At 45.8% G+C, this 22,865-nt stretch overlaps 1 protein-coding gene across 2 annotated transcripts; it reads right to left on the bottom strand.

Annotated features, from left to right (window-relative positions):
* Positions 1–823: 823 nt before the first annotated feature.
* NHERF1 (NHERF family PDZ scaffold protein 1) lies at positions 824–22,865 on the bottom strand. Of its 2 annotated transcripts, XM_051995160.1 has the most exons (6): positions 22,169–22,856; positions 7,619–7,780; positions 6,421–6,574; positions 3,442–3,482; positions 1,952–2,038; positions 824–1,597 (listed from the first exon to the last, which is right to left on the bottom strand). In XM_051995160.1, the coding sequence occupies exons 1-6, from the start codon at positions 22,616–22,618 to the stop codon at positions 1,415–1,417; spliced, it is 1,077 nt and encodes a 358-aa protein (XP_051851120.1). In that variant the 5' UTR covers positions 22,619–22,856; the 3' UTR covers positions 824–1,414. The 2 variants fall into 2 exon arrangements, with proteins under 2 accessions (XP_051851120.1, XP_051851121.1); XM_051995161.1 differs by lacking the exon at positions 1,952–2,038 and having other exon boundaries at positions 22,169–22,865.

The raw sequence follows: 22,865 nt of genomic DNA on the forward strand, positions 1-22,865 counted from the left end.
TAAAACTGAACTGAGTGACTGGAGATGGGTGTGAGAGTAGGAGTTTTTGTACTTTGGTCTACATGCTTGGAAAGGGATAAGGAGATAGAGGGTAGGGGTTTGAAGGAGGGAGAAGCTCCCTTAATGAGGTATTAAGCTTTTTTCTACCTGCCAAAGATTGCAAGTTCCATCAGTGACTTTGGTACCAGAGAACAAATCACTTGTTTCTTCATCATAGTTACTACACTGAGGTGTATACCTGTACATATTGACTCAGACTTAGCCACTATATGAAGCTTAGCAGGCTGCGGTTGGTGGTGGTGGGGGGAGTATAAAAATTTTTACCCTGGCAAATCCGATTTAGCTAAACACTAAGCACTTATGTAGTACAAACTTCTGTGAATAAGGGCAAGTAATTCAAGAGCTAGGTCTACAGTTTGTCCTCTACCATCTTAGGTTGAGAGGACAAAAGAAAAGTGGACCTGCAAATAGTCCAGGTGACATAAGCTACCTGGGAGAGGCTGGGTACAAGATATGCAATAAGCATACAGGGATGAGTTGGAAGAACCAATGGAATCTCTTGCTAGGATTTATTACCAATTAAATTGTGAATTCTTCGAGAGCCAGGGACTTTTTTGTATCCCAGGTTTTAACTGTCTGGCTTGGAGCAATCACTTACTAAATGCTTGTTGACTAATAGATTGATCTTAACTGGAAAGACCGTAGGTAGTAGTGGGTTCAAAGACTCCTCATGTCTCTTGCCCTAAAGCCTAGGGTAATTAAGTAGTTTAAGAATTTGGACAGACAAGCTCAAGACAAAATAAGCAACTTCTTCAAACACAGAAACTGGGAAAAATCATGTTAATCATAACACAAAAAAAATCCTTCTAAACTTATGTATGACACTACCCACTCCCCTCCCCCCCAAAAAAAACCCCTCCAAATACCCTGATTTACAGCTTTTAGGGAGAAGACCCTGTCCATCCCTGAGCTGTGTTTTCTGCCTGTAGGGTGCATTCAGCCATTCTCAGGCTCAGGACAGTTTTATGTTGGATGGCATGAAAAAAATGAATTGGAAAAAATCTATCCTATTAAATCATCTCATAGTCCTCCAGCTGGCAGGGAGTAGGGAATACGTAGTCAAGAAGTAGACCCTTCTTAGGGCCCTAAGAAGAAGGGATTTAGGGAAAGGTGTCTTTTCATTTGGATAGAATAGGAAAACATGCTCCTTGGGTTTTAGAAAGAACATGGGTGTCTGTCTAGGAAAATCAGATGCTGGTGCTGATTTATACTTTGATTTGGAATAAGTGGAGAAGAGGAAAGGGAAGGAAGACCAAGAGGGCACAACTCAGCACCCCACCCCCACCCCAACTTTCTCCCCATTCTCCAGGATGGTTTGGTGGGAAGGGAAGGAGGAGGACATTGGAAGAGATGCTTAGAGATTGCTGAAGAGTTCATTTTTCTTGCTCCAGTCCATCTGTGGTGCACGTTTGCTGCTCCGTTTCTGGTGAGCCCGCTCTTTGGCCACTGCCAGGGAGATGTTGAAGTCCAAAATGGGGTCAGAGGAGGAAGATGTAGAAGATGGTGGAGTGGAATCTTGTTTGTCTTGAGAATCCATCTGTTGAGAACAAAGGAAAGGGGTGAAGTAAATAATAAATCACTGTTCACCAGATTGTATCCCTCTCTTCCCCCATAGCTCAGCCATTTCCTTCTATCCCTGAGATGGGTTGGATGAAGAGGATCCATATCTCTTAGCTTAGTTTCCAAACAATGACGCAGGCTGGTTTCCCAGATGTCCAAACCCCAAGGCTGAGAAGCAAGAGGTCTGGCCTGTGTCACTAACTAGCCCTACGCTACCTCAGCACCTCCACTCCCTACTGCCTTTCCCACCTGACCTCTAACAAGTTCCAGCTGTAAGAGTTGTCTCTGGGGAGGCCATTCATCGTATCTCAGCCTCTTGACCCAGGCATACCTCATCACTAGTTTCACTAAGGGTAGATCTTGATGATGCTGGTTTGGGGCTCTCACACACTTCTTCAGTCCAGGTGCCACTGCTCTCCTGGCATAAAAGAACAAAGAATATATGTGAGTGTGATCAGAGGCATCCAGGCAGACAAAAAGATCAGCCCAGAACCTCTGATACTTCAAGTCCACCAGCTATGAGAGAGAGGTTCTGTTTCCCAAAGGAGCAACTCAATTTGAATTCCTGGAAAGATGACACAGCCCGCTGTAATACTTAGCCAGAATCGCAAGTCTTACCAACCTATCTCTGACATTTAGCTACAGATTTTTGGGTTAAAGCTGGGGATTCTAGGGGACTTTTTGTGCCTAGCAAGAGAATCTTGTTCATGATGCTCCCTGAATCTCTGGGACCACCCCCTGCCTGCCCTCTCTTGATCCTGGAAACATCCCCTAAATCTGATGCCCTGGGGAATATGAAGAATAGTCTTAAGGGTAACAAGGGGTGTGGAAAGTACCCTGAAGAAGGGACCCAGGACATCAAGGGGAATTAGTTTAAAGAGAAACTGTCCTGTTCTATCTGTACTCTATCCTCAGGTTTGTGTCCTGAGAAGCACAGAATGGTTTTCTCCACCCCACTTTCCTACAACTCTGCTTATTGGGTCCAGGGGAACAGAATAAACCTTACAAAACACCCATCCTTCCTTCACGACCACTTCTCAGGGAAAGGGCAACTTTCTCCAGCATAGATCTCTTGGCCAGAAGCTTCAATTTGGCTCCCTGCCCCTCATGGCTCTCTTAGGGCTCCGGCTGGCAGACAGCCCCTGTAGTCTCCCAACCCCCTGTTCCCCATTTTCCTCCGCTGGGGAAGGGGGAGGGGAGAGGGGCTAGGGGGAAGAGAGCTTTGTTTTCTCAACCCAGACTTGGAAGTAGCAGAGGCTGGGCATTGGCTGGACACTGAAGCTCTGTTCTTCAGGGGAAGAATAGTCTCCTCTGTATGGTAGGGAGTGGGGGCCGTCACCCAGTGACTAGCAGGGAGGGAGGATGGGCCTTGGAGGGACCTGCTGCCATGTCTTTCCTTCTTTCCAAATAAACTTAGCCCCGAGCTAGGGTCTGCATGGTTTGGACTAAGTGTCAGAACTCAGGACATGGGATTATCAGCAGATTGAGTTGTATGTCATCTCAGAGTTTCAGAGATGAAAAGCTTTAGGTACTTTCCCAACCTTCCTGATTGCTCGATCTCTGTTGATCTGTCTCTCCTCCCCCCCCCCCCACCAACTTTGTGTCTTCAAGCCCTGTTCTCATTGCCCCCTCTCTCTCTCCCCCCCCCCCACCTCCTTCTCTCTCTCACACACACACACACTCTCACACACTCTCTCTCTCTCTTTCTCTTTCTCTCTCTCTCTCTCTCTCTCTCTCTTTCTCTCTCTCCCTAGACATTAAGGAAGTGGTTGTTAAAGGCTGGAGAAGTAATTTCAGGCAAGCAATAGAAACATTCTTTACCTTCTCTACCTCTCCGTTGGCAACAGGCTCTGGCAAGGGACCTGTAAGAAAAAAGGGAAATGAGAGCACTGTATGTGAATGATTCCAAAAGTGGTGGCAATTATCATTACTGACCTTAACTTTGCAAGAATATTTCAGGGTGTGGGCAGGGAAGAACTGGACGTTGCCCTCATTCTTTGGGACTCACCAAGAGAATGGAACTGTCATCCCACATCTCCCACCTAGAAATTTAGGAAGGCCAATCTATAGTATGCAAATTTCCCCCAAAGCAAAAGTACTGAACTCACCAGCATCTGGCCTGGGAAGGGAAAGTATTAGAGAATAGGAGAAAAAGAGTCACAATAACCCTTCTCAGGTAGTGAAACTATTATGATTTCTATTTTACAGATCAGTAAACTGAGGCAGAGTGTTATGCAACTTAAGCAAGCTTACAGAGTAAAAAGGATATATTTGAAATTAAGATTCCTGAATAAGACCTTTTCCTTACATCAAGAAGGAGTATGTTCCTTATGACCATAACCACAGGTTTTGTTGATCTTGGGTAGACAATCTTTTAAAGTCTCAGTTCTTTCATTAAAAATTGAATTTTATTGATTTTATGAGGACCCTAAATATCAGTATTGCACATTCTTAGAAATAGCCTTATGCTAGATTGACGAATGACCCTGACCCAAGAGTTTGCTTTATCAGAATACTATTGTAGAGGACAACTGGGTTCTAGCATTGTCACTTAAGTTCCAGGACCTTTTCTTCTAGATCCATTTGCAGGGCAAAGCCCTGTGTTGCTCTATTGCCACATACCATGGGTCCATGGTGATTCCCAGCCTAGAACTGAGTAAGTAAGCCTATGGAGAATAGAGGCTCTAATTTCAAAAGAGGAAAAGAGGCATAGGGTTAGGAAGCATTTGGATGCCATCATAACAGCCCAATTTTTACTACTTTATCACCAGCTTTCTTTAGAAAAGAAAAAGATTTAGAAGTCACAATGACCCAGAGCAAATCAACTTGTCTGCCTCTGCTTCCTGAACTGTAAAATGGGAATAACGGTACTTACTTCCTAATAATATCTGTAAAGCACTTGGCAAAGTGCCTAGCACAGGGTAGTATTTAATTAATGCTTATTCCCTATTATTCAGGTTTGTCATGTTTAGTCCTTTGTAAACTGGTCTTCACCATTATCATTGACTCTAGTCTCCTGTAAACTATCAAAAGCCAACAGTGCTCCATGAAAGACCTTTGACGTGAACTGGAACCACCCAACTGAGGCTGCTCATTTGTTTCTGATACCAAAGACACACCTGCTCTGTTGCTGTGAAATGTTTACTTAGTAGCATGCCCTCTGTTTCACTTTCACCCTAGTGTCCATGGGATATCGGAACAGTAAGTATTTTCCTTGGGAAGTTTTAGATTTGCTTAAGAGAAGCAAAGGAAGAAGCAAGAGTCCTCCCTTCTCTCTCCGGATCCCAAAACTTACCTGCATGCAAAAGAAACCTCTCAGGCGTTGCTCTGCCTTATTTTCAGTTTGCCAAGTCAGTCACAGCTCCTACTGGAGCCTAATTAGCAATTCTGTCCTCTCCTCAGCCTCCCATTCCAAGGGCCACTCAAGGACTTCCTACCCTGAACTCCCTGGGCACCAAAAGGGCCTAGTAGATAATGCCAGGCTTAGAAATAGGATGGCCAGAATTGAAATCATGCTCAATTCTCCTCTTGGTTGTATGAGTCTAAGCAAGTCACCCAGCTCCCTACAGCCTTGGTTTCTTCATATTTAAGTACCTACCCCACTGTATTGTTGAGAAGATAAGGAGGATAGCACCAGCAAAAGGGTAGGGATTATTGTACCTATGGCTCCAATGGCCTGCAATCAGGCACTTGGCCTCCGGCTCTTTGCAGAGGTTAAATGACTTGGCCAGGGTCACCCAAGCTTGGACTGTTTGTGTTAGAGATAAGACAACTCCCAGGTCTTGCTGATTTTAAAGTTGTCTCTCTATCGGCTCTAAACTCACCTCCATATCTAAAATACTTTACAACACTCAGCTAATAATAATATTATTATTCCAGGGCCCGTCCTAGCGGAAGGCCCGGGATTAAAGTCAGGAGATAAGATTCATATACTCAGTGTCAGCTGAAAAACAGCTTCATAACTCCTCCTTCCCCCACCCCACCCCCACCCCAAGTATTTCTAAACATGTGACAGGACCGTATTAATAAGCCACCAACCTGCCCCCAACACCAAATTCTCCCAGGGGATCTAGCTTGTGGCAAAGTCCAAGCTGGCCACACCCTGCGTGGCTCCCGGCCCAGAGAGCCATCTCCTTCAGGGTCCAGTACAGCGAGCAGGGTCCACTTAACCCCTTACTGACTAATGCCATGGCAACCTTGCCGAAGCAGGATCTGGGTAGGGGGAGGTGCAGAACTGGAGAGGGAAGGGCAGGGGCCAGGGGGACCCGAAGTGGGAACCAACTGCTCCGCAGAGCATGCCTGAAGTTTCCAAGACAACCTGCAGAGGGGAAGGGGGAGGGGCAAGGGGAGAAGCTGTCCTGCTCCTACTATTTATTGGAGCTGACCTGACCAACTGACAAAGTTAACTCTTTCATGCTCAGAGTCCAAGACAAAAGGCCCCTGGGGAAGTGGCAGAGAGAGAGAGGCTTGGTACTCTTATTTCCCTCCCTACCCTCATCCTTTACAGAAAGAACCACATTTTTTGCCCACTTCTGCCCTTCCCCCATAAGGCACCCCTGCCAGCTCCCTCCTGCCCTGCCCACTTTAGGGCCTCAATGCCAGCTTCCTACATCTCAGGAAGGAAAAGTAAGATAAGAGTGCCAGGAGCTCCAGCCCCAGAAACGCTTAGCAAGGTGAAAAGGGACAAGGAACTGGCTACCTCTATCCTTGTAAGGCAGGCACCCTCCCTGCCTCCCCCTGCTTTGCTCTGCTACGAATGCAGTTTCATTCCCTGAAATTGGTCTCCTCACGCTAACTCACCACTCAGGTGCTCCTGGGACGGTATCACTTTACACTTTTTGAAGAACTCGTCCGTCTTCTTGTCCACAACTAGCAGCTTGGTCTCATCTCCCCCAGCCTTGATTGCAGCGACCACGTCCCCGTGCTGTTTTCCTTCCATGCAGATCCCATTCACCTGAGAGGAGGTAAAGAGAGTGGGAGGAGTGACCTGGAGCTTGGGAACACGGAGGTGGGGGGTGGGACGGAGAATATTCTCCATCCTGTGCCTCTTTACAACCCAAGGAAGCTCCAGATCCCCATCCTCTGGCCCACTGCCACAACTGGCAACAAATCCATTCACCAACCCAAAAGCGCCCTGTGGTGACAAAGGACAAAACGAGGCATTTAATAAATACTAGTTAACCTACTGTTGGGGGTTAAAATAGAGTTTTGGTTTTTTTTCCTTTGGGAGCTTCTAGCCTAAATCAGTCGGGGCATGGCTGAATAAGTTATGGTATACGAATGTGACAGAATATTATTGCTCTCTGAGAAATAGCCACTCCACACAGGAAAAATGAAATGGACCAGCCTGTTAGTTTGCGATTTGGAGACAGATGCAAATCTCCTTTGTTTTATGAGTCTCAGCCACCATTCCTACTCTCTCTAGGTGGATCCAAGGCCTTTGGAAAAGTCTTATCACTTCCTTATTTCTTCAGGTGAAACTGTACATAAACTAGCTAATTCCCGTTTCCTCTTCCATCAAATCTCTCAGAAGTCTGCCTAACATCTCAGATGACAAACTTTTTCTTTCCTTCCTCCTGTAAAAATAATGCCATTCTGGGGAGGGAATCAAGATTGGCCTGAAAGCCTCCAAGTTCTTCCCAGTAGGTTCCTGTGGAACTCTTTGATGATTCTAAGAGTTCAGCTAAATTATATACACCAAAGACTACAAAGCTGTACACAGCGGAGGAGCAGCTGAGTTTGTCTGCAGACAGGAGTGGGACCCTGGGTAGTGAGGGCCAGGAACGGGAAAGGGATTTCACGTGTTTATTCAGCCAACATTTACAGAGCCTCTGCTTAGGTGCAAAGCACTGTGCTAGGGAGGATGTGGGGGAGAAATCAAAAGATGAATAATACAATTCTTGCCCTCAGAGAGTTTATAATCTAATTAGGAAGAAACTGGATGAGGGAAGGTTGAGAACCTGAGGAAGAGGGGATTTAAAAAGGAAAGAAATGTTACCTCCACAATCCGATCCTGGGCCTGGAGCCCTGAAGCCTCAGCTGGTGAGTTGGAATCCACCGCACGGATATACTGGCCAGGTTTAGACTTATCACTGTGCAGGTTGAAGCCATAGCCATTGGGACCTTTTTTCATAACACAAAGTCGGGGTCTCAGCTCCTTCTGTATATACAAGGACAGAGACTTTAGTGTCTTATTCTATTATCCCTCTTTACATTCCACCTACTCCCACTATGGGCTGTAGCCTCCACTCCAGATCCTTCTTTCCATCTGACATGCAGTAAGCAGAATGACTAAGAAAAAGGGTTTTGGACTTGTTCCCTAAACATTTAAACAGGGTATTATGGAAGAGTCCTGCATTCTAATCCAGATTATAATACTAATTACTTGTGTGATCTGAAGTGGGTCAATTCCTTTGCTACCAGGAACTCAAATTTTGTATCTTATGAAATAAAATGGGGTATGGGAGGAGGTCAAGAAGAGCTAGAAAATCCCTAAGTTTTTATATTCAATTTGAGAAACATTCATTAAAATGAATGTTGAAGGAGATGTGGGAAAACTGGAACACTAATTCATTGTTGGTGGAGTTGTGAAGTGAGCCAGTCATTTTGGAGAGCAATTTGGAAAGGCTTTTAAAACTCTGCATACCCTTTGATCTAGCAGTGGGTCTTTTTCCCAAAAAGATCATAAGAGAAGGGAAAGGACCTACATGTACCAAAAAATGTTTGTAGCAATTGTTTTTGTAGTAGCAAGGAACTTGAAATTGAGTGGATGCCCATCAGTGGATGATGAATAAGTTATAGTATATGAATGTTATGAAATAGTACTGTTCTGTAAGAAATGATTTCAGAGAGGCCTAGAGAGACATATATGAACTGAAACTGAGTAACGTGAGCAGAACCAAAACATTATATATAGCAACAGCTATGACAGATTTAGCCCTTCTCAGCAATACATTGATCCAAGACACTTTCAATAGTCTTGAGATAGAAAATGCCATCTGTATCCAGAGAGAATTATGAAGATTTAATGTGTATTGAAGCATACTACTTTAATTTTTTTAACTTGTTTTTTCTTTCTTATGGTTTCTTCATTTTGTTCTGATTTTTCTTTTACAACATGACTATTTTGGAAATATGTTTTAAAATGATTGTACATGTAAAACCTGTATCAGATTACTTGCTATCTTGGGGAGGAAGGAATTAAGGAAAGGAGGGAGAAAAGAAAATTTGGAACTCAAAATCTTACAAATATGAATGTTGAAAGCTATCTTTACATGTAATTGGAAAAACAAAATACTGTTAGAAAAAAACCTATTCATTAAGCATTTACTGTGTAAAGATTTTACTCTTTTATTATTAATGGTATAGAAGCAGTATGGCACAGTGAATTTATTTATTTCTAGCCTTTTTTTTAAAATTGAGCTCCAAATTCTTTCTCCAGTTTGTCCCCCATTCATTGAAAAACAAACATTCGTGAATTCATGCAAAACACAGACACGGTGGATTTGGTCCTGGCTTTAGATTGGAAAGGTCTATGTTCAACAAAGTTAGCCCCTCATACTTATAACTCTGGAGGGTCATAAAAGTCATCCTCTATAAACCATAAACAACTCCCTATTATTGATCTTTCAAACTATGGTAGATTACCAGAATGTGCTCTACTTTTAGTGGAAGAAGTTCCTTCAAGATTCTAAAATCATAGAACCTTTTTAAATTCACATGACAATAGCCAATTATGAAGGATACCACCCACCTCCAGACAGAGAAGTGATGGATTTAGAAAGCTTTTTTTTTTTGGATACAGCCAGTAAAAGAATTCATTTTGCTTAATTATGTATATATACTAAAAGGATTTTGTTGTTTTTTTTTTTTTTTTCCTTCAGGGTGGGAGCTAAGAAGGAGAGAAAATAGATTTTTATTCACACACACACACAAAAAAAATTCACATACCAATCATATAGGGTATCCTAGCACTACTTAATCTGGGAAGTAGTAGGAGAAATCTCCTTTGTGGGAACAGATTGAAGTTCTTGTTCTTCCCTAGACTGAGGCCAAAAGAGATGTAGAGCAAACATTCTTTAAGGAGGAAATGGGTAGTTACTCCTCTGAGCCCTACATTGTTTCTGCAAGAAGAGTACAGCAATAAAGTACACTGTGAATAGTATTTACCGAAATCGGGGCTGGGTGTTTACAGTAAAGATTATCGGCCCTGACACTGACTCCTCTCATTCTGGCCCAGCCAAAGGGCCAACTCCCTCTGCGAGGAGTAGACATTTGGGAATAGACAGGTGGGAACAGTGATTTTTGGGTATCATGAAGGGAAGGGCTAGAATAGATAACTAACTGGGGAAAAAACTTCCTGACTCCTGAGAAGCTGAAGGACCCAGGAATGCCTAGATGCCCACTATTCCTGATAAATCTCTACAAGTCACTAAGGGGAATGTTATATTCAGATGAGGGGAAGCTTCTGGACCAGGGCTATAGCTAGTTGCTGGTATGGACCTGGTCAAAATCTAGTTTGAGAATCTGCCTTGAAAATTAAGGTATCTGGGGCAACTAGTTGGTGCAGTAGTTAGAACACCAGCCTGAAGTCAGGAGGACCTGAGTTCACATCTGATCTTAGACCCTTAACACTTCCTAGCTGTATGACCCTGGGCAAGTCACTTAACCCCAATTGCCCCAGCAAAAAGGGAAAAAAAAAAAAAAAGAAAGAAAAAGAAAATTAAGGTATCAAAACAGTTTTTAAAAATGATTGCCTCTGGAACTCTGCTCAAAAAGTTATCAAACTGTGTATACCCTTTGATCCAGCAGAGTTTCTACTGGGCTTATACCCCAAAGAGATACTAAAGAAGGAAAGGGACCTGTATGTGCCAACATGTTTGTGGCAGCCCTGTTTGTAGTGGCTAGAAACTGGAAAATGAATGGATGCCCATCAATTGGAGAATGGTTGGGTAAACTGTGGTATATGAATGTTATGGAATATTATTGTTCTGTAAGAAATGACCAGCAGGATGAATACAGAGAGGACTGGAGAGACTTACATGAACTGATTCTGAGTGAAATGATCAGGACCCAGGAGATCATTATATACTCAACAATGATACTGTTTGAGGATGTATTCTGATGGAAGTGGATTTCTTTGACAAAGAGAAGATCTAACTCAGTTTCAATTGATAAATGGACAGAAGCAGCTACACCTAAAGAAAGAATGTTGGGAAATGAATGTAAACTGTTTGCATTTTTGTTTTTCTTCCCAGATTATTTTTACCTTCTGAATCCAATTCTCCCTGTGCAACAAGAGAACTGTTCGGTTTTGCACACATATATTGTATCTAGGATATACTGTGACATATTTAACATGTATAGGACTGCTTGCCATCTGGGGAAGGGAGTGGAGGGAGGGAAGGGAAAAGTTGGAACAGAAGTGAGTACAAGGGATAATGATGTAAAAAATCCAGGCATGGGCATAATTATTTAAAAAAAAATTTTTTTTTAAATGATTGCCATTTTGGGGAGGAGACAGAAAGGGAGGGAAAAAATGGAAATCAAAATCTTATAAAAGTAAATGTTGAAAAATAAAAAATAAAATGTTGAATAAAATAAAATTTGGGGTGGTGGTGGCATATATGGATTTCTTCTGAATGTTCAATTGTTCAACTAAAAAAGTGTGATATAAAAAGCAGCTCAGTTATAATGAAAAGAACACTGAAGACCCGAGTTTCATTCTCTTTGTCACTAAATCACTGTGATCTTGGTTCTATTACTCCTCTGTGTCTCAGTTTCCTGTAAAGTGAAGAGGATGAATTTTAAAGTGGCATCATAGATTTGAAGCTGGGAGGGATTTTAAGAAGCCCAATGTGGCCCACATGTTTTACAGATGAGGAAACTGAGGCATTAAGACGATAAGTTGTTGTACCCAGGATCAACTTGTATACCTAAGGGAGAATTTGAACCAGGTATTCCTTACTCCAAATCTATCCAGTCCATGACTGGCTCTCAGATGCCTTTGGTTCTGGACGTTCTGTAGTTCTATCTCCAAGTGAAAATGTTTAACAGTCAAACGACTACCCCAGGACTTTTTTCTTGGGGATTGAGACAAAGCAAGATGACCTACTTACATTCACCTCCCCCCCACCCACCATCTCTGCCCTCAATAACTTAGGCAATCAAGGCAAATCTTGAAGCTTCATTTTGGAACTCGAAGCAATAACTAAGAAAAAACTAAGAGGGCTTTTAATAGCCCTCGTTTTCCAGGTATGATTGAGGAAGGGAAAGAGGTAGTCCCCAATGGAAACCTTCAAGAAAAGGAACCCAACTCAGGGGAATGACAAAGCTAAGAGGAAAGAGAGGGAAGGAGGATCTAAGTTGCAACCAGACTTCCTGCCCCAACTTGCAAGTCCCATGGTGACTACATGGCTCAGCCAACAAACTGGGGTTTCCTTTGGCCAATGGCCCACCTGCACTCCCCTCAGGCTCAGCTGCACTTGCATCAGGAACAAGGGTACCAGGTTTCTGACAGAGAAGTTCCTTAATTCACCAGCTCTCTCTTCTTCCCTTCTCCTACTTCCCACTCCCCCAAAGCTCTTTCACTAAAGGTTTCTGGGTCTTGAGCAGCTGCCCTCCTTATCCAACCTTGAGCTGGGAAAAAGTCCAAGTTGATTGCTCCAGAATGCACAAGGACAGAGCTCACAGCTGAGGTGTATGGGAGGGACAGGAACGAGCAGGTGGGCGAGCACCCTGCCTATGATTCCTCCCATGCCAGCCACCTCCGTCTGGGCCTGGCTCTGTCAGGTGTTCTTTCGGGGCCAAAGGCAGAGCGTGGGGAAGGGAGGGGGCGTCGCAGGTGCAGCCTTTGCCTCCACAAATAACAAGTAACATTACCTCTTGCTTGAATCTCACCCCATTCTTGCCTCCCAACAGATGGAGTTCAGCTTGGTTCAGAAGGAATCCCTTTCCCCCTCCCCACCTCTATGTGGCATCCAAGCAGTGCCTTGCTGTACTCCCCGGTCCTTGCCACGGGCTCCCCAGCTCTTCATCTGGGGGGTGAGGCTCTCTCCCCCCCAGTCCTAATCCCTTCACAAAGCTCCTGCTCTCAGCCTTCTCTCAGAAAATGCCAAGGTGAGAGGGAACAGGTCTGACAAGTTGCTGCCAAGATCAGCTCGGCTCGGCTTTCTGTCCCAGCCAGACCCACGGTAAAATTGCCTGCCCCTGGAACCAGCAGGATAAACAAGGACCAGGAAGCCCGGCGTCCCTGTGACTCTGGGCTCTGCAAGCAGCACAACCCCGAGTGGAACCTGCACACAGCTCGGGGGAGAAGAGCATTCGGCTCGGGCAGCTTCTCTGGGGCTTCAGCCTGAGGAAGAAGGCAGGGTCAGACACGGGGTTCGGCTCTCTCTCCGGAGGCGTCGTGGGGACTGATGAAACCCACAGCCTTCCTTCCGGAGTGCTCAACTAATGCACATAATGAGAGCTGTGGCCGTCTGAATCACAATGACCAGGGGGAAGGCTGCAGTCAGTAACAAGGCAGGCAATATTCCTGGGTGTTAGGCCTTCCCCTCAGAAGGTGACAGGGAATTCCCGGCTGGCTGGCTAGGGGTGTGGAGCCCCTCCGGAGGGTGCCTTCCGCCCCCGGCCATCCAGACCCGCGGGCCACACCCAACTCCAGCTGCCCTTCCTCCGCAGGGCTTCCAGGCTGGGTCGGTTTTTCTAACAGGGCGCGGGGTCCAGAGAGGCTCGCACCAGGGTGATAGGGAGTTCTGCTTGCCCCTCTGCCCCCTCAGTGAGATAGAAAGGGAGACACTCCCCAGAGCAGAGAGCACATGATGATTAATTGCAAAAGCACTCCCCTAGAAGATGCCCTCTCTAGGCCTGAGGGTTGAGAAAGAATAGTTGGGCTGAGTTAGTTGGCTAAAAAATATATGCAATATATATGTGTGTGTGTACATGGATACATAATATAACACCACAAGATAACCTATAACAATGTAATATATAGCTAAAAAGGCACCGGAAGCCACTGGTGGGCTTTCTAAAAACATTTAGGTACCCACAGGAAGTGGCTACCTTCCCGTGTCCCAGAGGGGATCCTTCTATTAATCTCGGCTCTCTACCCTCCAAAGGGAGAGGAGCAGCGCTGACCCTCATCTCCCCTTGTCCTCGCAATCCCACCCCTTTCTAGTGCCTCATGATAGTGTCTTTCCCCGGACACCGGGCCCAACCCAGGGTCTGAGGTTGTTAGCCAGGGATTCTGTATGGTCACTGGCGACATTGGTGAAGGTGGCAGGAAATTTGGGGTAAAGCTTCCACCAAATGACAATGCCATGTGTTGCCCACTGTCCAGGGGCACGAAAGAATGAAGATGGTAGCCTAGTTGCGCTCATAATAAGTACCCTATTTTTTTAGATTAAAGGGGCTGGCTTAGGTGAAAAGCAGGACCAAAAAACGAACACACACATCCAAAGAGCTTACATTGCCCTGTCCTTCCTATCTGCCCCCTTTCTCCCTAGGACCTTCCCCTAATTTTCTGAGCCAGTCCCCCTCGGAAAGGATGGCTGTCTTATTGTACCCATCTCATCCCAGGGGTCATTCATCCTGGAATCCATTCCCACCTAAGTGGCCACCAGACCTAAAGCTGGGCCCCGAGAGTAAAGCAACTGCTCTCAGGGGAATTCAATAGGCCCCATCGGCAGCCACCTGGAAAGCCTAGGAAAGATGATATCCTAATCCCTCTGTGAAAGTCCCCGAGGACTGGGCCCAGGATTGCTCCCCACTCAGAAGGCTGCCAGCAGGGTGGGGGAAATGACCTGCCCATTCTCTTGTCTGTGTGCCACTGACCCCTCCCTCAGCCCTCAATGTCATGGTGATGGGTGCTATAGAGACAGAGAGGCAGCCAGGGAGAAGGGGGTGCTGCTTCAGAAGGGTAAAGATCTGCCTCGGGTTTTTGGTCCCCAGTGCCAGCTGCAGAGGGAAAGGGAAAGGGGGGTGGGCAAGTAAGGGTGAAAGGTGCCGCTCTGCTAAGCCCTGCCCATTCTTTCTGCCCCTTCCCCAAGCCAGGCTACCTGCTTATTTAAGCAAACAAGGGCTGGCTTTGGTACCACAGAGGCTCTGATAAAAGAAAATCTGGCCCTAGCAGGGTGACCTGCCAGGCACTCTCCCAGGGATCTCAGAAGCCCCAGGGGAAAGTGGGAAGGGTGGGGGAATCAAGCCTGTGAGCAAAACAGGTTAGCTCCTAGAGAGCCAGGGACACCCACTTGGTGCTCCTACTATGCACCTCTCCCAGTTTAGGGAAAAGTGGAGGATAGCTGGACTGTTGGAGAGTATATGGAAAAGACAAAAAAGGTGACTCTAGTTGTTTGGTGTTTTTTTTTAACAGGTAAAAAACAAACTCTTTGTTTTTATTGAGTGCTTTCTAATTAGTCTTTGATGTTTACCTTATATTTTTCTTGGATCTTGCTTGTCAAATTTTCTATTAAGTTCATGTCTTTTTGCAAAAAATAAAAATCTGGTTTGACAATTCACTGAACATCCATTTTTGAGTTGACTCTAGTTGTAACAGTTTTGTTTTCCTTCTCAAAGAGTGGGAGGAGGAAACAGAAGGAGAGAAAGTCAGAATCTACAAAATTGACTTAAGAAGAAAAAAAGGGGGGGGACATTAAATAGGGTGGAGCAGCTTCCTCCAAATAGACCTTGCATATCCTTAGAAGGTCGGGTCAATGGACTCTAAGCACTGCTACTCTCCCTCCTCCCAACCCTGGAGGCAAAGTTCAAACAATTTGTGTAAACCAATGAGGACATAGGACACACTGCCCTAGAGTGGGGAGTGGGGCAGGACCCAACCATGTACATAGCAGACTACATCTCCCCGACTCCTAAAGCCAAAGAAAGCTCAACTGGTCTCCCACCCCCTGCTAAAGACACTTATAATTTCCTTCTCTAGCACAGAGCTAGTAAATAGTTATTATGATAACTTAACCTCTATTTTGTGTTTGTTCGATGGAAAATTTACTTCCCAGCCCAATGGGGTAGGAATGGTGAGGGGACACAAATGGGGGCCCAGGAGGTAAGCCTGTGGCCAGTTCCGCTTAACACCCCAGTCTGCTTAGCCAAGACCAGCCAGGCTAAATCCCCTTGCCTAGGGAACCACAGAGAAAGATTTGGGGCTAAAATTTAAAGGGGAAGGGGCAGGGCAAGCCTGGGACAAGTGGGTTGGTACTTGGTTCAAGGTCAACCCAAGGCTCCTCCATATCAGCCCCAGCGGGCACTGCCCCACAAGGCCCTTAGTGGATCCAACTCTGGTACAGGTATTAACAGCTCCATTCTGGGTGGGGACCTACAATGGCCTTCTCTGCCTCCCTCCCTCATACACACGAACCTCAGGCCCGATTTGGGGGCTAGAGGTGCTTTAAACTGGCCATCCTGCGGCCTTCCCTGGTGTTTTTTACCCACTGTGGGCTCCGTAAGCAGGGACAGCCAGAGAGGACGTTCAGGAGTGCCCAGAAAGCCTGGGATGACTGCAGGGCAGATCTCTCAGCTCCGAATTTCCAGGCCTAATGGCCAGAAACGCCCTCCGACCCACCCTCAGGCAACTCTAACCTGTGGGGGAATGGAATAGACTTTGCATTTTTCTGAGAAGGCCGGGATAGTCTGAACCTGTGGACACTGACCAGAAGCCTGGCCTGAGGGGCGAAAGGAGAGAACAAAGGGTACGTCCAGTACCCGGCAGGCTGCCCCGAGGTCTGATGGTGGGGCTTAGCTCCTGAGCTCCTAAAGGAGGGCCCATTAATTCACCACTCTAGAAGCAGGGCCAGCCAGAGCTCTTCTCAGGGAAGCAGCAGGGGGGTGGGGAGGTCTGTCAGCAAGCACCCGAACGCGCTAAAGACAGGACACCCCCAAACGGGCGCACAAGTTCTGGTCCCTGAATGTAATGCAATATGGCGTTCTGTAAGAAATGATGAATGGGGCCCATGTCGGAAAAGTCTGGAGAGACTGACATGAACTGATGCCGAGTGAAATGAGCAGAACCCCGGGAACAGCCAGATTGTGTGATGATTAACTAGGTCAGACTTAGCTCTTCTCAGCGGTGCAGTGATCCATTCCAACCGACTAGTGATAGAGAATGCCATCCATATCCAGAGAAAGAACTATGGGGAGGGACTGAATGCAGATCAAAGCAGTTTTTTCACTTTTTGGGGGTTTTCCCCCTTTGTTCTGATTTTTATAACATGACTAATATGGAAATACGTGTAACATGAATGTACTTGTACAACCTACATCAGATTGCTTGCTGTTTTGGGGAGGGAAGGAAAGGAAGAGGAAAATTTGGAGCTCAAAAATCTTACAAAAGTGAATGTTGAAAACTATAGTGAAAAAAATAAAATAGAGACACCCCCAAACTGCACCTCCCCTGACTTTGTTGTCTATACATCTGGGGGAATATTCTCCTGAGAATATCTTAACAGAAAATCTGAGCTATTTCACATTGCAGAGGAGATAAATACCAAAGGTTACACTAAACTGGATTTCAACTGTTCACAAATTCAGATCTTAAAGATTGACTCAGATCTTAAAAAATTTTCCCTCAAGGGGAAAACAAATCTAGAAAAATCAAGCAAATTTTGACAAGAATGTGACAGATAAAGAACTTCAAGAACACAGACTTGGTATTTTAAAAAATAATAAAAGCTCACATTTAATGGTGCTTTTGGCAAAATGCTTTATACATACATATTATTTCTTATAATATATAATTATATTACATATGTTATATTGTATATTATATATTATAATATAGTAATATATTACTATAACAATAAACTTATTATTAATCTTCATTTTAACATATAAAGAATTGAGTGGTTAAATGACTTGCCCAAACACACATACCAAGTAATTGCATGAGGCAGGACTAGAATACAGGACTTTCTAATCCCAAATCCAGTTTTCTATCCACTAGCCACTTGTATGCCCCATCATAGAGTAGGGATTCAGATCAAGTCCAATATTACTGAAATTTTTCCAGTGTTGTTTTCCTAGAATGGAGCTAATGAGAAGGATAGCTAGAAAAATCTGTCTGGGAGGAAAAAAAGATCCTTCCCGATGAAAATATACTCTCCTAAGACCCCAAGAGGATTTCAGAAGAACCTGTTATTTGAATAAATACTTTGGTTAAATGCTAATTTTATAGTTAAAGAAACTGAGTTCCTTGCCCAGGTAGGATCAGAATTCAGGACTTTCTGTCTCCAAGGCCAGCATTCTAACTACTAGCTCCCTTGTAGTCATGTCCCAAATTTTTCTCATTTACTTCAGCCTAGTCTTCATGCATGTATTATTAGTCCAGCTTTCTCAACCAAAGATCTTCATGATAACAAGTTGTGGTAGATGATTGTGACAGAATATTATTTTGCTGTACGAAATGATGAGTGAGTTGATTTTAGGGAAAAAAAAGGATGGTAAAATGCATGAAATAATAAAAAGTAAATAAGCAGAACTGTACATAGTAATAGAAATAAAGTTCTAAAATAATCGGGGAAAAAATACTCTGGTTAATTTTCTGCAAACAAGGGTTTGGATTTGTGTTTCTTAAACACACATTTCTATTACAAAGTTTTGCATGGCACAATGCAATTGTGATCTAGTAAAAGTCTGCTGAATTTGAGCAAATTTTCTTAGCATATCCCTCACTGAATGCAATGAAAGGCCGTATTTATCTCTACCCTTGGGGAAAGGGAGGGGCGGGGGTGGAGGATGAAGGAGGAAGCCTTGGGCCCTCCTCACTCCACCTCCACATACCAAAGTTTTCAGATAAGGAATGTTCACCTTATCTCCAAGGGACTTAAAGGACACAGGGTTCTCCACCGAGAATCCACAGGAAAATTCACATATGTAATTAACAGCCTAGAGCCCGAGGATAGATAGGTCTGGCAAAAAATACCAGAACCTCTGACTCAAGAAATGGCTCTGGTCACAGCAACTCAAATTCAACCCTTATTTTAATCTCTTCAGTGCCTCTATGGATGTCAACATGAATCTCTATTCCTCAGGGAAAAAGTTGCACACACGAAAAAAGCTATATTGGAGAATAATCAATCAATCTGTGGCCACCCTATCTACTACTTGGTTTCTAATTGAAATATTCATCTTTTCCTCGCCTCATAGATCAGGGATGAAACTGTTGGAGAATATCTTGGAATAAACAGAAAAAAAAAATCATAGATATGACCTGTCTGAAACCCAGATTACTATAGATACTTGATTGGGATCAGTGTAATGGAACAGGGCCAGTGAAGGAACATTTATTTTTGAATCAACAGACTTGGATTGAATTCTAGCCCAGAACAGCTATTTACTAGATGAGTACTTTGGGCAAGGTACTTAACCTGAGACCTAATGGTAAAATGAGGGTCTATTTGTATTGTACTATGACTGTTTCTCTTTTTTGTAAAATGAGGATAGTCATATTCGTAACACCTAAATTAAATTTCCTTCCTGAGACTCAATTTCCTTAACTGTGAAATGGGGATAAGATTGCATTCTCTAGACAAGGCCAGTGGTACAGTAGAAAGATTTGAGGCCATAAAACTTGGGGGTCACTCATTAGCTGTGGGATCTTAGGCAAATCACCCACTATCTTTTCAGCACAAATTTTCTCCTCTGTAAAATGAAGGGATCAAACCTATAAGGTACCTTCTAGATCTAAAACTGTTATCTTACAGGTATATGTACAACTATGAGGATCAAATGAGATAATATATATATATAAATCTGTTTGTCAAATGCTATAAAAATGTGAGCCATGGTCACTGGTGGGTCTGGCAGTAGGAATATCACTATTCTTTCCCCTCAGTCTCCCTTCCAAGGCAGTATTCCTCTCTTCCTTCCTTCCAGAGGAGGACAGAGTAGGATTTATTATTGCTTACACTAACTATAAGGCAATGGACACTGGGCACCCAAAATTACCTCAAATACAACAAATATTAAAGTATTTTATTATTGTTCAACCATTTCAGTCTTGAAAAGCCATTCAGTCTTTCACTGGCAAAGATCCTGGAGTGATTTATTTGCTGTTTCCTAGTCCAGATCATTTTACAGATGAAGGAAACTGAGGCAAACGGGGTTAAGTGACTTGCCCAGGTCTCAGAGGTAGCCAGTGTCTGAGGCTAGATTTGAATTCAGGAGGATGTCTTTCTGACTCCAAGCCCAGCACTCTATCCACCCAATTAGTTAGCTGCCTCTATTAAAGTATTGAGAAGGCATAAACAAACCTTCCTTGCCCTATAAAGAGCTTATATACTGTATTTGCAGTCAGATGATCTGGCTTGGCTGCTTAACTACCAGGGAACACCAGAACTTTAAAACTGCTCGAGGACAAGTACTCCGAGTTTTTTCTTTTGCTCTTTATATCTATCCCCAGCGCCAGGTGGTTATGAATTAGGTCATTGGCCCCTTAAGTGTGGAAACTGCCTACATTTCACCCCACTGCACCAAGATGCCAAGTAATTCAAAGAAGGGGCCAAGTGAACATAACAGATGTGTTGAATCCCCCTGAGGCCAGTTTACTGGGTTCAGGCAGCTGTAGCTCTCTTCCCCAGGAAAAGTGCAAGCTTCTCCCAGTGGCCTCGGAAACCTCCTCTCTGTGCCCCCTGGAGAGCCCAGGCTAAACACATTTCCCTAGACAGAAATTGTAGGAGGCTTAACAACCCAGAGAAGGAAGTTCCAGCTCTCTCTTGGAGGAGGAGAGGGGGCAGGATTTGGGGAGCCACTTAGGCCTGGGGATATCTTACACCAAGGAGGGAGCTGCTTCAGGAGAAAAATCTGAAGAATGGGGGAGGTGAGGAAAAGGGAGATAGAGAGTAAAGTTCATGTAATTTAATAAAATGACTAATAGATGTTCTCAGCATAAATTTCAGGACAGTGAGCCATAGGTGGGGACTGGAGGTTACCTGTTCCCTGACTCACCTCAGGGCACCAACTTGAGTCTCCCTCCTGCCAGGAAGCTCCTGCCCTCCCTTCCCTGCACATGTGCCCTCTTCAGAGCCAACCTGGCACAGACAGGAAGAGCGCAGTGGAGGTGGAGGATGGTGTTCTCAGCACCCAGCTAAATCCAGGAAAGGGTTCCTGGCCACCTAACCAGTTGGCCCTCTCCACCCTGCCCCCAATCTCCTCGCTTGGTGCCCTTCCTCCACCTGAGCTCTGCCCACTCTCTAGTGCCAAGCCTGTCCACATTAGCCAGCAGGAAGCCATCTGGTTGCAAGTTAACAGTTCGATTTTCTGGGAGATCGAGAGCTGAGGACCCAGGTTCTGTTCCTTCCCCGGCTGGCCAACAGAACTGAGCCCCTGGAATTCGGCAAGGCCGGGACCCACCCCTTCCCGACTTAAAAATCTCCCATAATCTCTGGGGACAGGCAACTCAGAACAACAACTCTATTTCTCCAACCCCCATCCTCCTCCAGCTGATCCTCGCTGGGATCATTTGGGGAAACACCAAACAAGGAAAAAGCAGCAAATGATCCCAGTTTGTTTGCGCAGGGAAATCCTCCACTCTCCCTTCCCCAGGTCCTCGCTTTGAATCTGTTCCCCGAGCTTCTCAGATAAAGGCTTATGCTTACTTCTCACATTCCTGAGACTCATAAATCCTCTTGGGTGGCAGTATCACCACCCCTGAGACTCACTCCTTTTCTCCTCCCCACCCCCATCTTTGGCCTCTGCCCCGTTCCAACCTCCTCCTGCCCCAAGGCGGTGGGGTTGGTTCCTTCTTTCTTAGAAGCCACATCACACTTCGGGAGGGATGAAGTCCAACTTGATTGAAGTTAATGATACACAAGTTCTGCTCCCACTACTCCTTACTTGAGGTTTTTAAAAAAATGCTTTCCCAACATCCCCCTCTTTCCCACATTGCCCCCCTCTCCAAAGACCCATACACAACACACACAGAGCTTTAACTCCCATGGCGGGAGGAGGGGATGGATATTCTTGTAGCTCCTTCTTTGCAGCCTTTCCTGGACTTTCCAGGCATCCTTGAACTCCAGTTCCCACCCACCTGTGGAGCGAGCGAGCGCACACACACACACACACACACACACACACACACACACACACGTAGCGATGGCGCTGGCTCCCGGGAGAAAACAGGTTCCACCCCTCCACTCTTTTGGCTGCAAACGGGGGCGGGAGGAAGCGGGACCGAAGCCTCTCAGAGAACAGGTGGGGAGTGGGGCAGAGGAGATAGTTATAGGCGTGAAAAGGAGTCGATCTCATCCACCTCCCAAAGAGCTCCCAAGAAAGAGGGGCACCAGTCGGCGGCAGGCAGCAGGGACGGGTCCAGGGTGGGGGTGAGGGGAGACAGGAAGGGACAATCTGTATGAGAGACACGCGTCGGCTGGGCCAGCGGCAGGCGGAAACAGCCTCCATCTCGCGGGCTTTGGCTTCAGAACCAAACGGCTGCGAGCTCGTGGCTGAGCCACGCGGCTTTACTCCAAGGACACCTGGGTGTCTCCCGGAAACTCCTCTCCCCTCCCCCCTTCCGATCCCAGACTGAGTTGCAGTGAGTTACCTGCTCCTGCTGGCTCTTCTCTTCCCGCGGCTCGTCCGCCGCTGCCGGCTGCTGCTTCTCGTCTCCATCCGCCTGCTTCTCCGCGGCCCCCTGCGGGCTCGGCTCGGCTTGTCCGCGCAGTAGTTCTTCCCGCACCTGGATGCCCAGCTTCTGCAGGCGCTCGTCCGTCTCCGGGTCGACCACCAGCAGGCGCACGGAGTTGAGCGCGGCTCGGATGCGGCTCACCACCTGCTGGTGACTCTCCTGCTCCACGTTCTCGCCATTCACCTCCACCAACCGGTCACCGGCCAGCAGTCCCGCCTTTTCGGCCGGCGAGCCTGGCTCCACCAGCCGGATAAACTGTCCCACTTTGCCCTTCTCGCCGTGGAGGTGGAAGCCGTAGCCATTCGGCCCCTTCTCCAGATTACAGAGCCGGGGCAGGGGGTTCCCGGAGTCCCCGTCTGCGCTCATCTTGCTCTGGAGCAGCTCGGGGGTTTTGCAGATAGGGCCGGTTCACCAAACACCCCCTCCCACCCCCCTGCCCTAGGAGGCGGGGATCCGGGATGAAACACAGCAAGGAATCGCGGGCCCCGGAGGAGGGAGGAGGTCTCTGCAAAGGGGCCGCTGCGAACTTCTCTTAAGTTCTGAAGTAAAGTGAAGAGACCAATGACAGTTCCGCGCAGTGTCTCAGCGGTCCAGAACCTGTCACAGCCCCTTA

The sequence above is a fragment of the Antechinus flavipes genome, chromosome 4, assembly GCF_016432865.1.
Source record: "Antechinus flavipes isolate AdamAnt ecotype Samford, QLD, Australia chromosome 4, AdamAnt_v2, whole genome shotgun sequence".
In the NCBI taxonomy this organism is placed as follows: Eukaryota; Metazoa; Chordata; class Mammalia; order Dasyuromorphia; family Dasyuridae; genus Antechinus; species Antechinus flavipes.